This window comes from Molothrus aeneus, chromosome Z, assembly GCF_037042795.1.
Source record: "Molothrus aeneus isolate 106 chromosome Z, BPBGC_Maene_1.0, whole genome shotgun sequence".
Taxonomy (NCBI): domain Eukaryota; kingdom Metazoa; phylum Chordata; class Aves; order Passeriformes; family Icteridae; genus Molothrus; species Molothrus aeneus.
In genome coordinates this window covers 8,406,927-8,418,129 of record NC_089680.1, presented here as the reverse complement: position 1 = coordinate 8,418,129, position 11,203 = coordinate 8,406,927, and the positions used below count along the sequence as shown (strand labels likewise).

Below are 11,203 nucleotides of genomic sequence, written 5' to 3'. Positions count from 1 at the left end.
AAGTTCAAGAAATGTTTGGGCAGCGCACGTGGGTGGTTCTTGAGGGGTCCTGCACGGAGCCAGGGGTTGCACCCGCTTACCTGACAGGACCCTTCCAGCTCGGGGTCACGGAAAATGGCCTCCGTTTGGGCCACTCGCCGTGGCCGACAGGGCGGTGCCAAGCTAGAAATTGGCAGACTTTGCTGGATTTCTCCAAATCTGAAGCTGCCACCAACTAGGACCCCGCAAGCCCTTAGAGCCCCAAATGCCACCTTTCATCTGATACCCAGACCCTCGGACTGCTGGCTTCGCTTTGCGCCGAGGTTTGTCCCTCCGCGGCCTCCCCCTTCCCGGCGCGCACCCCCTCGGCCCCGCGCTTCCCTGTTGCCTTGGTGATGGCCATTCCCGCCAATCAGCGGCGACGGCGGGAAAGGCGGAGGCGGGCGATGGCGGCGGCCATGAAGCGGCGGGAGCCATGAAGCGGCGGCGTGGGACGGACCCGGACCCGGGCCCGGAGCCAGAGTGGGGCTGCTTGCGGGCCTGGACCGCCCACAGCCAGGAGCTGGTCGGGCGATGGACGGTGCGGCACGTCCTCTTCCTTTCCCCCCCCCGCCCCCGTTCATTTTCCCTGAGGCGCAGGGCTGCCGCCGGTGCCGCTCCGCAGGCGGGCCGGCGGTAAGTGCGTCCCTTGCAGACGGCGCGGTGCGACGGAGAGACGCGGCGGGCCTGCCGGCAGCTGCGAGACGAGCTCTGGAAGCTGCTCCGGAGCATCCGCGGTGAGTGGCGGCCGCCCTGCCCCGCCTTCACCTCCCGGTGCTGTCCCGGGCCGGAAGCGTGTAGGCGTGGAAGCACCGGCTCCCTGACACCTCTGCTTACCGGGATGCAGCTCCGGTGTCCCGGTGCTGGAAACAAACGCTGAAGGCGGCGGGGTGAAAGGGTTCCCGCTGCCCAGTGCTAAACGGGGCTTGCTGCAAAAGAGTTAATCCCAGAATCGTCGGGGCTGGAAGGAATCTCTGATCACCCAGTCCAACCCCCCTGTCAAGGCAAGGCCACCTAGAGCTGGTGACACAGGAACACATCCAGGTGGGGTTTGGATGTCTCCAGAGAGGAGACTCCATGACCTCCCTGCACAGCTGTTCCAGTGCTCTGCCACTCTCAGCGTAAAGAAGTTCTTCCTCAAACTGAGCTGGAGGTTCTCGTGTTTTAGTTTATGAACATTGCTCCTCCGGTTTCAGCTACAGTATCCCAGTGCTGGAAACCAGCCAAGGTGAAATGATCTCTGTTGCCCTATGCTGACCTGGGCCAGAAAAAGAGTTACTGTCTAGCCTCAGACTCCACCTTAATTGGGCAGAGCTTTGGGGTTTCTGTAAAACAACAGTGAGACAGCCTTTTCTGTGTAGGAAGTCAGGGAAGAGGCTGACACAGGTGTGGTGCAGAGAAAGCCAAACATGAGGCAGCTTTACTTTCAGTTTTCTCAGCTCCTCAATGCAAGAGAGACAAAGAGCTCCTGGAGAGGGTCCAGCAGAGGGAAATGAGGATAACTAGGGGACTGGAACATCTTTCCTACAAGGAAAGCCTGAGCAATCTGGGCGTGGTCAGTCTGGAGCAGAGGTGACTGAGAGGGGACCTCATTAATGTCTGTCAGTGTCTGCAGGGAGGGGTCAGAGCAGGGACCAGGCTCTGCTCGGTGGTGCCAAGCAGTAGCATGAGGAATAGGCAGGAACTGATGCACAGGAAGTTCCACCTGGACATGAGGAATAACTTTACCCTGGTGACTGCACATAGGAACAGATTTCCCTGAGAAGTTCTGGTGTCTCCCTCACTGGAGATACTCAAAAACCATCTGGATTCGATCCTGTGCTACGTTCTCCAAGATGGGCCTGCTTGAGCAGGGAGATTGGACCAGATGAGCCACTCTGGTTCCTTCCAGCCCTTCCCATTCTGTGATTCTGTGATAAGGAGAGAGACAAGGTGTGTGAAAGGGTGGATGTGTACTGGAACAGAGTAGGCTGTTGATGCTTCTCTGGGAGAGCTGAAAGGCCTAACTCCTGGAGGACTGCAGCATTTTGGTAGCTGGGGAATGGATGTCTAAAGCAGTGTTGGCACCTGGCGTGCTGACACATGCTGTCTGTCTGGCACTGCAGTTCCCAGGTGGCTAAATCACACAAAATCTTGCCAAACCACTTCTCTTGTCACCAAGCCAGGTGTTGAGCACGGATAGCTGTTTATTCTTAGCCAGCTAAATTTCTTGTTGGGTTGGCTGTGCCCACAGGACTGCCAGCTGCCCTCCCTGTCCTGCCTCTGGAACTCACTGTCCTCTACAACTCCCTGCTTTTCACTGTGGGAGCATCTGACTCTGCCATCAAAGGAGAAGCAGAAGGAATACGCCAGGGGCTCCTCAGGGGTAAGGATGTGGTTGTTTGTTTGGGGAGTTCTCAGGGTGAGGAGAGCGTTCTCTGTGCTGTGGAGATCCTTGGTGACTGGCTGGAGGTGCAGGAACTGTGAGCAGACACTCCTGGCTCTGCCAGGGAAGGCCAGAGACGGGGGAAGCTGTGAGCAGGCATGCCTGGCTCCACCTGGAAACTGGGCAGGCACCCCTGGCTGTGCTTGGAGAGGCTGGAGATGGGGGGAACTGTGAGCAGACATCCATGCTCGGCCTGTAAGGGATGGAGGTAGAGTGGCATGTGGCCAGGGACAATGTGCAGCTGCCTGTCTGCTGCTGCCTGCAGGGATGGGCTGGAGGTTTCAAGGGAAACAAGAGTTTTTAATGTATAAGGTGCCAAGTCTCTAGCAAAGTTTTAGTGACAGTAAAAAATTAGTGTTTTCTTTAATTATGGTGTGCTGGCTTCAAAGAAAGCTCACTGAAACAGGCTGCAGTTCAGAAGTGGATCTGCAGTGTTGGCACATGTTTACCTGAGGTCAAATGACTTCAAGAGGGCTCAGCAGAGCTGGAGTCTAGTTCTGAGTTGTGCTCTGTTTTGTCTCTTGAATGTGCTGCTGTCATCTCATCTCTCTTAGAGCTTGTTTTCCATTCTGCTGAGGCCAGGCCAACTCTCAACCCCATTCCTTCCATCGCTACGAGGAGCCTGTGCTTGCTTGAGGCTTTCTCTCCCTCTTGCATCCAGGATGTCTGTTACAGGGCACCAATACATTGTCTCACAGCTCTAGGTCTTTTTGCTTGGGTTTTTTTTTTTTCAGTTCTGGAGGCTTGTGGGGCCTGTGGACAGGATCTTGGCACAGAGGAGCTGTGGGAAAAGGTGCTGCAGGAGGTAACCGTGGAGGAGCTGCAGGCACCTCTGCACTGCCTGGGGGCCCTGCAAGCAGCCTGGTGGCTGGCAGCCAGCCAGCTGGGAAGTGTTGCTGGCCTCTTCCAGCTCCTGAGCACTGCTGAGGTAACTGGGCACAGGCAGATGCCAGCAGAGCTGGCATAAATATCGTGTTTGTCATAAAACTCACTCAGCAAAATATTGTTGTGCCACTTGGACAGCTGAACCCATCAGTGCTGCCCAGTCAGCATGACTAATCCACCCCATGGCATCCCAGCATAGATAGCCTAATGGCCCTGAGAGTGTTAATGGATCCCAGAATATTCTGCCTGTGTGGGCCCTGAGCCTCTATGTGGCGGACAGGAGACTTGGGCAGGCTGGAAGAGGGCTGCAGATGGACTTGCAGACTCTATAGGGAACAGCAGTGGGATGCAGAACCTTCCCTGCTGATGGGTCCTGTCTTTCTGAATGAACTCCAACAGCTGCCTGTTGCATGCCAGGAGGCCCTGGAGGTTCACCCCACACTGAGGTGGGGAGGTGCTGCCCCAGGCCAGGCAGAAATCACTGCAGTAAGGGGGTTGTAGCTGAAGGGAACAGATGGTAGGACATTGCTCTTACTGCAGGGAGCAGGGTTGAGTGGTTTGGTGGGACCTGTTTCTCTGTGCACTTGGACCAGTGTTTCCTGCTTCCCTTCAGCATTCCCTGCTCTCTCTCCTCTGTGCCTTCACAGGACCCGGGAAGAGCTCACTGCAGTGAGGGGCAGAACAAGCTCCTCTCCCTGATCAAGGCATGGCGGGTCCCTCCTGAGGGGGCCTCCCTGCCCCTTGTACAAAGCGCCAAGGACTTGAAGGAAATCCTCTGCACTGCAGCAGCCTTCCTGCAAGGTTTGTGGGGGGCAGGAACTCAGGCCAGCACAGTCTCCTGCTGCTCTGTCCCAGGAACACTTTCCCTGCCCTTATCCTGGTTCCTCTTCCCAAGCAAACTGGCCCTTGGGGTTTTTCGGGCTGTTCCTTTGGAAGCTGGTCTGGGCTGAGCCTCTGAGTCTCAGCTTTACATTCCATATTCAAAAAGCTTCCCTGCTTTTCCCCAATTCATCCTTTCTCTGCACTATCACAGGGTTCCTCTGCCTATCTGTCACTGTAGGGGAAGTGTCTGGGCCCTGCAGTGACCTTAAAGCAGAAGGCTGGCAGGGGATTTATGAAGATTTTCCTTTCTTCTGGAACTTGCCTTGTTGCAAGCACCTTGTTCCTGTCAGACCATGGTGCTGCGAGAGCCACACAAAGCTGTTGTGAGGCTTTGTCGCCTGGTGTCACAGCAAGCAATGGATCTCCTCTGGCTGCTGTGTTCTGTCCTGCCTGTTTTCTCTCCTTTACTGTTTTGACAACCCCAGCAGCTCCAGGGACAGCCAGCACTGCCTTGCTGTGCTTGGGCTCCTACAGGGCCTTCCTGCCAGGAGGCAGGGCAGGACCTCTGGCATACAGACCAAAATAGTCAAGGGTGGCACCAGCACTTCGAACAGGGAGGTAGCAGATGTAAGTGTGGTGCTGCTATGTGAGAGCAGCCTTAGAGGGAAACCTGAAAAGAAGAAAAGGCAAATAAGGAGTTGTAATAAATATTAATTAATTGATATCCTAATTAATTAATTGATATTCCTGCTGGGAAATGACCCAGATGTGCTGAAAAAATTCTGAAGTTCTGTGTGTGCTTCCCTATCTGCACTGCTGTCATTGTGGATGAATGTGGAGGTGAACCTGCCCAGCACATACCCCTGGCCTTGTTCTGGGCCAAAGGAAGCATCCTGGGCTTGGCAGCTGCTGTTACTCCTGCTGAACATTTCCATTGATGGCTAGTTCTCTTGCAAAACCACTCAAGCAAAGATGACAGCTTGGCTGTGCATCACTGGGTTTGGAGGGGATCAGGCAAGTCCCGATGGCTCAGGGAAGAAAAGGGCACCACACTTGTTTGGGGCCAGGTGGGACACAAAAGTGAGACACAGAGCCAATATGTTGGGTCTGTCCTAGGGCTGCATGAGCTGGAGGCTGGGAACTTCCCCACCGCCCTTTCCCTCCTTCAGGAAGCTGCAGGAGGATTCTGCTCCAAGAATATCCTGGCCCAGATCTACACCTGCCTTGGCTGCTGTGCTCAGCGAATGGTAATGACAGCAAAGAGGGGAAAGGCAGCTGTGGGGAGGGGAGGCTCAGGCTGATGTCCATGATGCCTCTGTGTGGTCCAAGGCCTCTCAGGGAGGGAAGGCCTTGAGCAGAATTTGCCCTTGTGGCCCCAGCCTCCTTGGACAGGCTGCAAAATCCATGACAAGATTATGGCTGATTGCAAAGTTGTTGCTGCAGAGAGAGCAGCTCAAAAACCAACGTGAGGAGGGCTGCCTTTGGCTAAATTGCTGCCCTGCTTAGTGGAGATCTCTTGGGGAAGCAGAGTGAGAATCTGGATGCTACCAAATAGTAAAGACTTCTGCAGGATGTGCTTTCAACATGCGTGTCTTCCCATCCACCTAGGACAAGCCTCAGACAGCCCTTCAGCACCTGAAACGGGCCCTCCAGGTAGATTTCCAGTGCCTTCCTGCCCTGTCCCACGTGGCAGTGGTGTACCATGACCTGGGAGAGACTGATGCCGAGCTGCAGGCCCTTACCCTGCTCTACGAGGTTTGTCTGGTTCCTGTAGTTCTGGGATGAGTTCTGCCCAGCAGAGCCTGCACAGAGCTTCCAAAGCAGGCGTCTTCCTTCTCCTGGACTCCTTCCAGGCTCTTTGACCCTGGAAGGAGTCCCCAAAATAGCATGGTGCTGCCTTCAGCAAATGGGCAGGAAGGAGTCCAGCGAGATTTGAAATTCCTGCTCAGCACCACGTTTGGATGTGGCAAGACTTTGGGTCCTAGTTCATGTTTGTGGTGGCTTGGGAGGTTATAGTCTTAGGTCAGAAAGTATCAATCTCTTATAATAGTAAAGTATATAATAGTAAGGAGACTTTTAAGGGGAGATTTTGGCTGCAGTGAAGCAGAGTGCATTAGCTGTGTGAACCTGCCTGGGAGAGGTCACAGCAGTAGACCCTGAATTATCTCTTCAGCTGTTTGAAAACTGTCAGATACATACAGAGAGGAGAGGGAGCTCTCTCCTTAGGTCTAACAAGGTCTGTGGCTGCAATGGGAGATGGTCTTCCAGGCAGCTCAAAGTACCTTGAACTAAAAACCTGAGGTGGTCTGGGTGATCTTGCAAATCTCCTGGTGCCATGTGGAGATCAGAAGACGGCCTGCCCCTGTGTGATCCTCATGGCTCTTGCTGGAAGCCACTGTGAGAACAATGTAGTTGTGCTTGTGAAGAAGTGCAGCACTTCTGTTTGGCTGGGTGCATCTCCAGATGTCAGAAGTGACAAAAGATTGCAGCTGCCTGAGACTTGACCAGTCTAATGTTGATAATATTTTCTGTTCCTGTTTCACAGGCTCTGGGAAAAAGCCCTCCAGCAGCTGCTTCCTCTAGTCCCTGTTTCTTAATGCAAGCAGAGCTGCTTGTCCACACACCAGTACTCACTTCCCTCCTTCGCCGTCGCCACCCCTCGGAAGTGAAGTACCTTCTGGCACAGCGGTGTCTCCAGGATGGGAGGTAACAGTGCCTCTGCTCTGCTTGCAACATGCTGCTTGTTTGGGCTCTGCAGTTTTCCTTGTGCTCCTGGAAATGGTCCAGTTCAGTGCTGCTGTCACAGGCCTGCTCAAAGCACGGAGATTGTGAACAGGGCAGTGTGGTGCGGGGGGAGGGACTGCGGGCTGGCAATCCAGGTTTCACCTGGCTGATGGCACTTCTCCTTCCACCACATGTCCTGTTCTTTGCAGGGTGGCTGATGCAGTGGAACATTACCTGGATTTTCTGTCTCTCCTTCAGGAGGGGCTGCAGCAGCAGGTGGGTGTCCTGGTAAAGAGCTCCCTTGGTGACTTGGAGGATGAGGGTTGGAGGCACCCAAACCCAGTCCCAAGGGCTGGGCCCAGGCATCAGCTCTGGACTCCAGGCTTCAGTGTCTAGTTTGGGATGTGAAGAAAATGAAGTAGGGGCTGATGTAAAGGAAATGAAGTGGGGGCTGGCACCTGTGGCATGTCTGCCTTTGGATTCACACCAGAGAGCACTCACCATTGCTGTTTGGAGAGACAGCTTCCCCTTCCCTCTGGGGAGCTGCTGTCAGCCTGATTTTGGATGTCCTTCACTTCCAGAGTAGGGACTTGATGCCTTGACTCTGCTGAGCTGTGAGTGCCTCCCATCTTCTGCCTGCTCCACCAGGCTCTAAGGACTGTGGGAGAGGGCTTGAGCTTTGCTGGGCAGCAGCTCCATGTTCTCAGTATGAACAGAGTCATGCTGCTTGGCAGAGAACTCTGCAGTTCTGCAGCACTGATGTTACTTTTGCTCCCCAGGTGCCCCTGGATGGCAACTCAGCTCTGCCCAGGATCCCAGAGGTGTTCTTGGAAGCAGCATCTGCCTTGGAGCAGGCTGGGAGGCACCAGGATGCCATAACTGTGTGTGAGGAGGTCATCGGCCGGACAACTGACCTCATTCCACAGGTGTTACGAGTGGAGCAGAGGCTGGAGCAGTCAGAGTCCTCATTGCCGGGGGCAGAACTGGCAGGTGGACTCCTGTCCCAGCAGAAGGAGAACCTGTGCTGCCTTGCCTGGAGAGCAGCTGGATACCTGCACCAGGGCTGGGCATGGGCCAAGCTGGGCAAGAGCAAGGAGGCTGTAACACAGTTCAGCAGGTGATAAAGCCTTGCTGGGAGAAGGGGCCTCCCCAGCAGGCAGCCATGGATGGTGGGGCCAGGGCAGGACACAGCATGGCACTGGGGCTGCCCTGACAACTTGGCACTCCTGAGAGCCCAGGAGTGGCTCCAGAGCTCCTCTGGCCTCCCACCCACAGGTGCCTCAGTGATCTCCTGCGTGTCCAGCTTCATGGGTCTGGCATCAAACAGACAGGTAGGACACCACACAAGTGGAACCTGTGGGGGGCCTTGACTGGGTTAGGATCTGTGTGCTTGGGAGCAGCAGGTGCAGGGCAAGGTGGTGGGCACACCACCACTCTGGCAAGAGGCAGTTGTCCCAGGGTGCAAAGCTCTGGGCCATGCTGAAGCCTCTGAAGAGACTAGCTGGGGTTTTTTGGAGCAGAGTTTGGCCTTGGCTCTGCCTCCTTCATTTCCTAGGTAGCAGTTAAAGGGGCTGTGTACTGGAAAGCTTCTCCAATTCAGTTTTTTGGGAAAAGATACATGCCAGTGGTGCAGAGGAACAGCCAAAGGCCAGGCTGCTGCTGAGGTCACTGTTCATCACAGCCGTGTAACATTCTGGGCTCTTGACATTCTTCACTCTCCCCCTCTGCTGCCTCCCGACCTCTTCCAGCCTGGCAGAGAAGCTGAGCTTTGCCATCTGTCTCCAGAGCTGGAGGATGAGCAGCCCAAGGAAATGCTTGGCCTGTCCTGACTGCTAACCTGGCTCAGCCTGCTGGGAACAGGGGAGTTCTAGAACGTCTGGAAGATGCTGTCTTCATGTGTGTGTGTGTCTTCCTGTGGCAGAGAATCTCCAGCCAGAAGTGGAGGTGCTCCAGAAGATCAGGTTGCTCTCTCTCCTTGGGCGAGGTATGCAGTTCCTGGAGCTGGGGAGGAACAAAGAAGCTCTGTTGGATTTCCAGCACAGTTTGCAGATCTCACCAGGTAACAGGCTAATTTTGGTGAGGAACACAAGGGATTTCCACAAATTTGTTCTGGGCTGCTTTGCTGTGTATTCAGCAGGATGTTCTTATGCTTTATACCACATTTATTCAGGTGTCAAGGACAACAGTAGGGCCACTAGCAATGTGTAGAGACATAGTAGAGATACTTCTGTGGGGCCTGGTCAGCTCACTGGCATGGAGAAACAGACCAAAACTATTGTCAGAGGAGTATATCAGAACCCTGACAACAGCCTGTGCCCTCAGATAGCTTGGAAATTTCCTGCCTCAACCCCAGCCAGTTACAGCCAACTTTCTCCCAGTCAGGTCTGCTTTCCCAGAACAGAGGAGTGGAGCTGTGCTTCACCTGAGGAAGCAGCATGTCCATGCCTGGCAGTACAGAGGCCTGCAAAGGGAGCATTCCTGTCTTGAGCTCAGCCAAGGCACGGCTAGTGCTGCTGACAGGGCTGTTCTCTCCTGCTCTGACATGCTGAAGAGGTGTGAGCTCCACCAGGATCTGTCAGACCTGCTGGTCCCAGTCCTGCCCCTGGCTGCTCCCTCTGGGGGTGCGGACGTGCCTGCAAGGAGAACCCCAGTCTGTGTCCAAAGAGAGGTGTGGCAGGCTGTGCCCCAGGGCTGATGCCATCTGCCTTGGCTGCCAGCCCTGGGCTTAACCAGAGCCTGGGACACAGCCAGGACTGCCTCCTCCCCATTACACCACCTCCCCTTACACTCACTGACCTCGTCTGGCTTCTGAGCTGCTTTTGTAATGCCCTGCAACCCACAGCACTGCTGGGGACCTGCTCCTCCTCTGCTAAGGGCTGATCCTTCTTCCTGTCTTGCAGGTGACCCAGCTGCTGCCTCCTACCTGGTGCAGGCCTTGTGGAACCTGAACCGGAAGCAGGAGGCTGCTGCTCAGTGGCAGAAGTTCTCCCAGAACTGCCCTGCAGAGGATGGGCAGCAGCAAGGGCAGGGAAGGTGTGTAGAGGGATAGGTGAGGTCTCAGCAGTGCAAATTCTGTCAGGCCATGTGGGCAGTTTAGGGTCCAAGGAGCTTCCCCTGGTGACTGCTCCGAGGGGCCACAGGCTGTGGCTCTGCTGGGACTCCCTGGGGCACAGAAGAGCTGACATGGAGCAAATGGGGAGGGCAGAGCTGCAGGTAGCGTAGGGGGACCTGCAGAACAAATGTCTTTGGGCATGGCAAAGGAATGCTGCAGTCCTCACTGCTGCCATGTTCCCCTCTCTTTCAGGCCCCTCCCTTTGTACCTGGTTTCATGTCTGGAGCAGGCAGTGTTCCCTCACAGTGAAGCTCTTGCCAGGAGCATACAGGATTACCTCGGGGCAGCAGCCCAGGACACCCCAAGCTGACCTGGTCATGCCCCCCATACCCATCTGCTGAGGTCTCCCTGCACTTGGCTGGCACAAGGCCTTTAAGAACTCCTTCAAAACTCAGAATTACTTTGTCGTGAAGCTAGATTCTGAAACAGAATAGATCTCTTTTTCTAATAAACAACTCAGCTCTGTTTAGCTTTGGGTTTTTCCATGCTCTTTTTCCAGAGAAATGTTGCAGTTATGGCCTTGACACTGCCTCCAGCTACTGCGAGCCCATGGGCTGTGTGCCCTGGACGTGTGAGAGATCAAGGGCAGAGATATCTTCATCCTCTGTGCCCTGTGCATGGTGGGGCTGGCTCTGCACTCAGGCTCCAGGGAGCTGGTGGTCTGTCCTGTCTGTGCTTTGTGTACCAGCTTTTTGCTTGGTTACTGTGCTTTGGAGCCCAGAGAAGTGGTTCTGTCTGAGGTATGCAGCTCAGAGGTCTGAAATTCACAATGCTGCACTAGTGCAGACCTACACCTGCGTGTCTCCTGTGGCCCTGAGGGTCTGTGCCAATGCCACAGCTCCAGGCCCCTCACCCTCAGGGGTGAAGGAGCACATGTCCCTGCCCCGTGTCTGGTGGAGATTTTTTTGGATGAGGAAGGTCCCCTGACCCCGTTATCCAAGCCTTTGGCAAGCCTTGCCTCCCACAAGAGGGAAGGGGTGCTTGGGATCTGCAAGGCCAAGGAGTAAGGGGAGAAGAAAGAGGGCATGACAGCAAGGTAGGAGCTGCTGCAGCCTCCTGTGAATGCTGGGACAGAGAGGGGCTTTGAGCGGGCTCTGACCTGTAATTCCTTCAGAAAAACCTTGGCATATCCTGGGCTGCATCCAGAGCCCCATGGGATTCTGCCCTTCTGCCCTGCTCTGCTGAGACCCACCTGGAGCACTGCATCCAGAGCTGGG

General features: G+C 55.1%; 1 protein-coding gene across 1 annotated transcript; it reads left to right on the top strand.

Annotated features, from left to right (window-relative positions):
* The first annotated feature begins 454 nt into the window (after positions 1–454).
* Positions 455–10,375, top strand: FANCG (FA complementation group G). Its single transcript, XM_066569493.1, has 14 exons — positions 455–559; positions 674–755; positions 2,252–2,383; positions 3,178–3,371; positions 3,976–4,129; positions 5,267–5,397; positions 5,759–5,905; positions 6,696–6,856; positions 7,084–7,150; positions 7,654–7,991; positions 8,150–8,205; positions 8,796–8,933; positions 9,775–9,907; positions 10,179–10,375. Exons 1-14 carry the CDS (start codon positions 455–457, stop codon positions 10,294–10,296), a joined length of 1,956 nt encoding a protein of 651 aa, XP_066425590.1. The 3' UTR covers positions 10,297–10,375.
* The last annotated feature ends 828 nt before the right edge of the window (positions 10,376–11,203 follow it).

Excerpts from the sequence above, each read along its gene's own strand:
- FANCG (XM_066569493.1), top strand. The coding sequence starts at position 455 with ATGAAGCGGCGGCGTGGGACGGACCCGGACCCGGGCCCGGAGCCAGAG. Across the intron at positions 756-2,251 it reads GCTGCTCCGGAGCATCCGCG|GACTGCCAGCTGCCCTCCCT; the intron begins GTGAGTGGCGGC and ends CTGTGCCCACAG. Across the intron at positions 5,906-6,695 it reads CCCTTACCCTGCTCTACGAG|GCTCTGGGAAAAAGCCCTCC; the intron begins GTTTGTCTGGTT and ends CCTGTTTCACAG.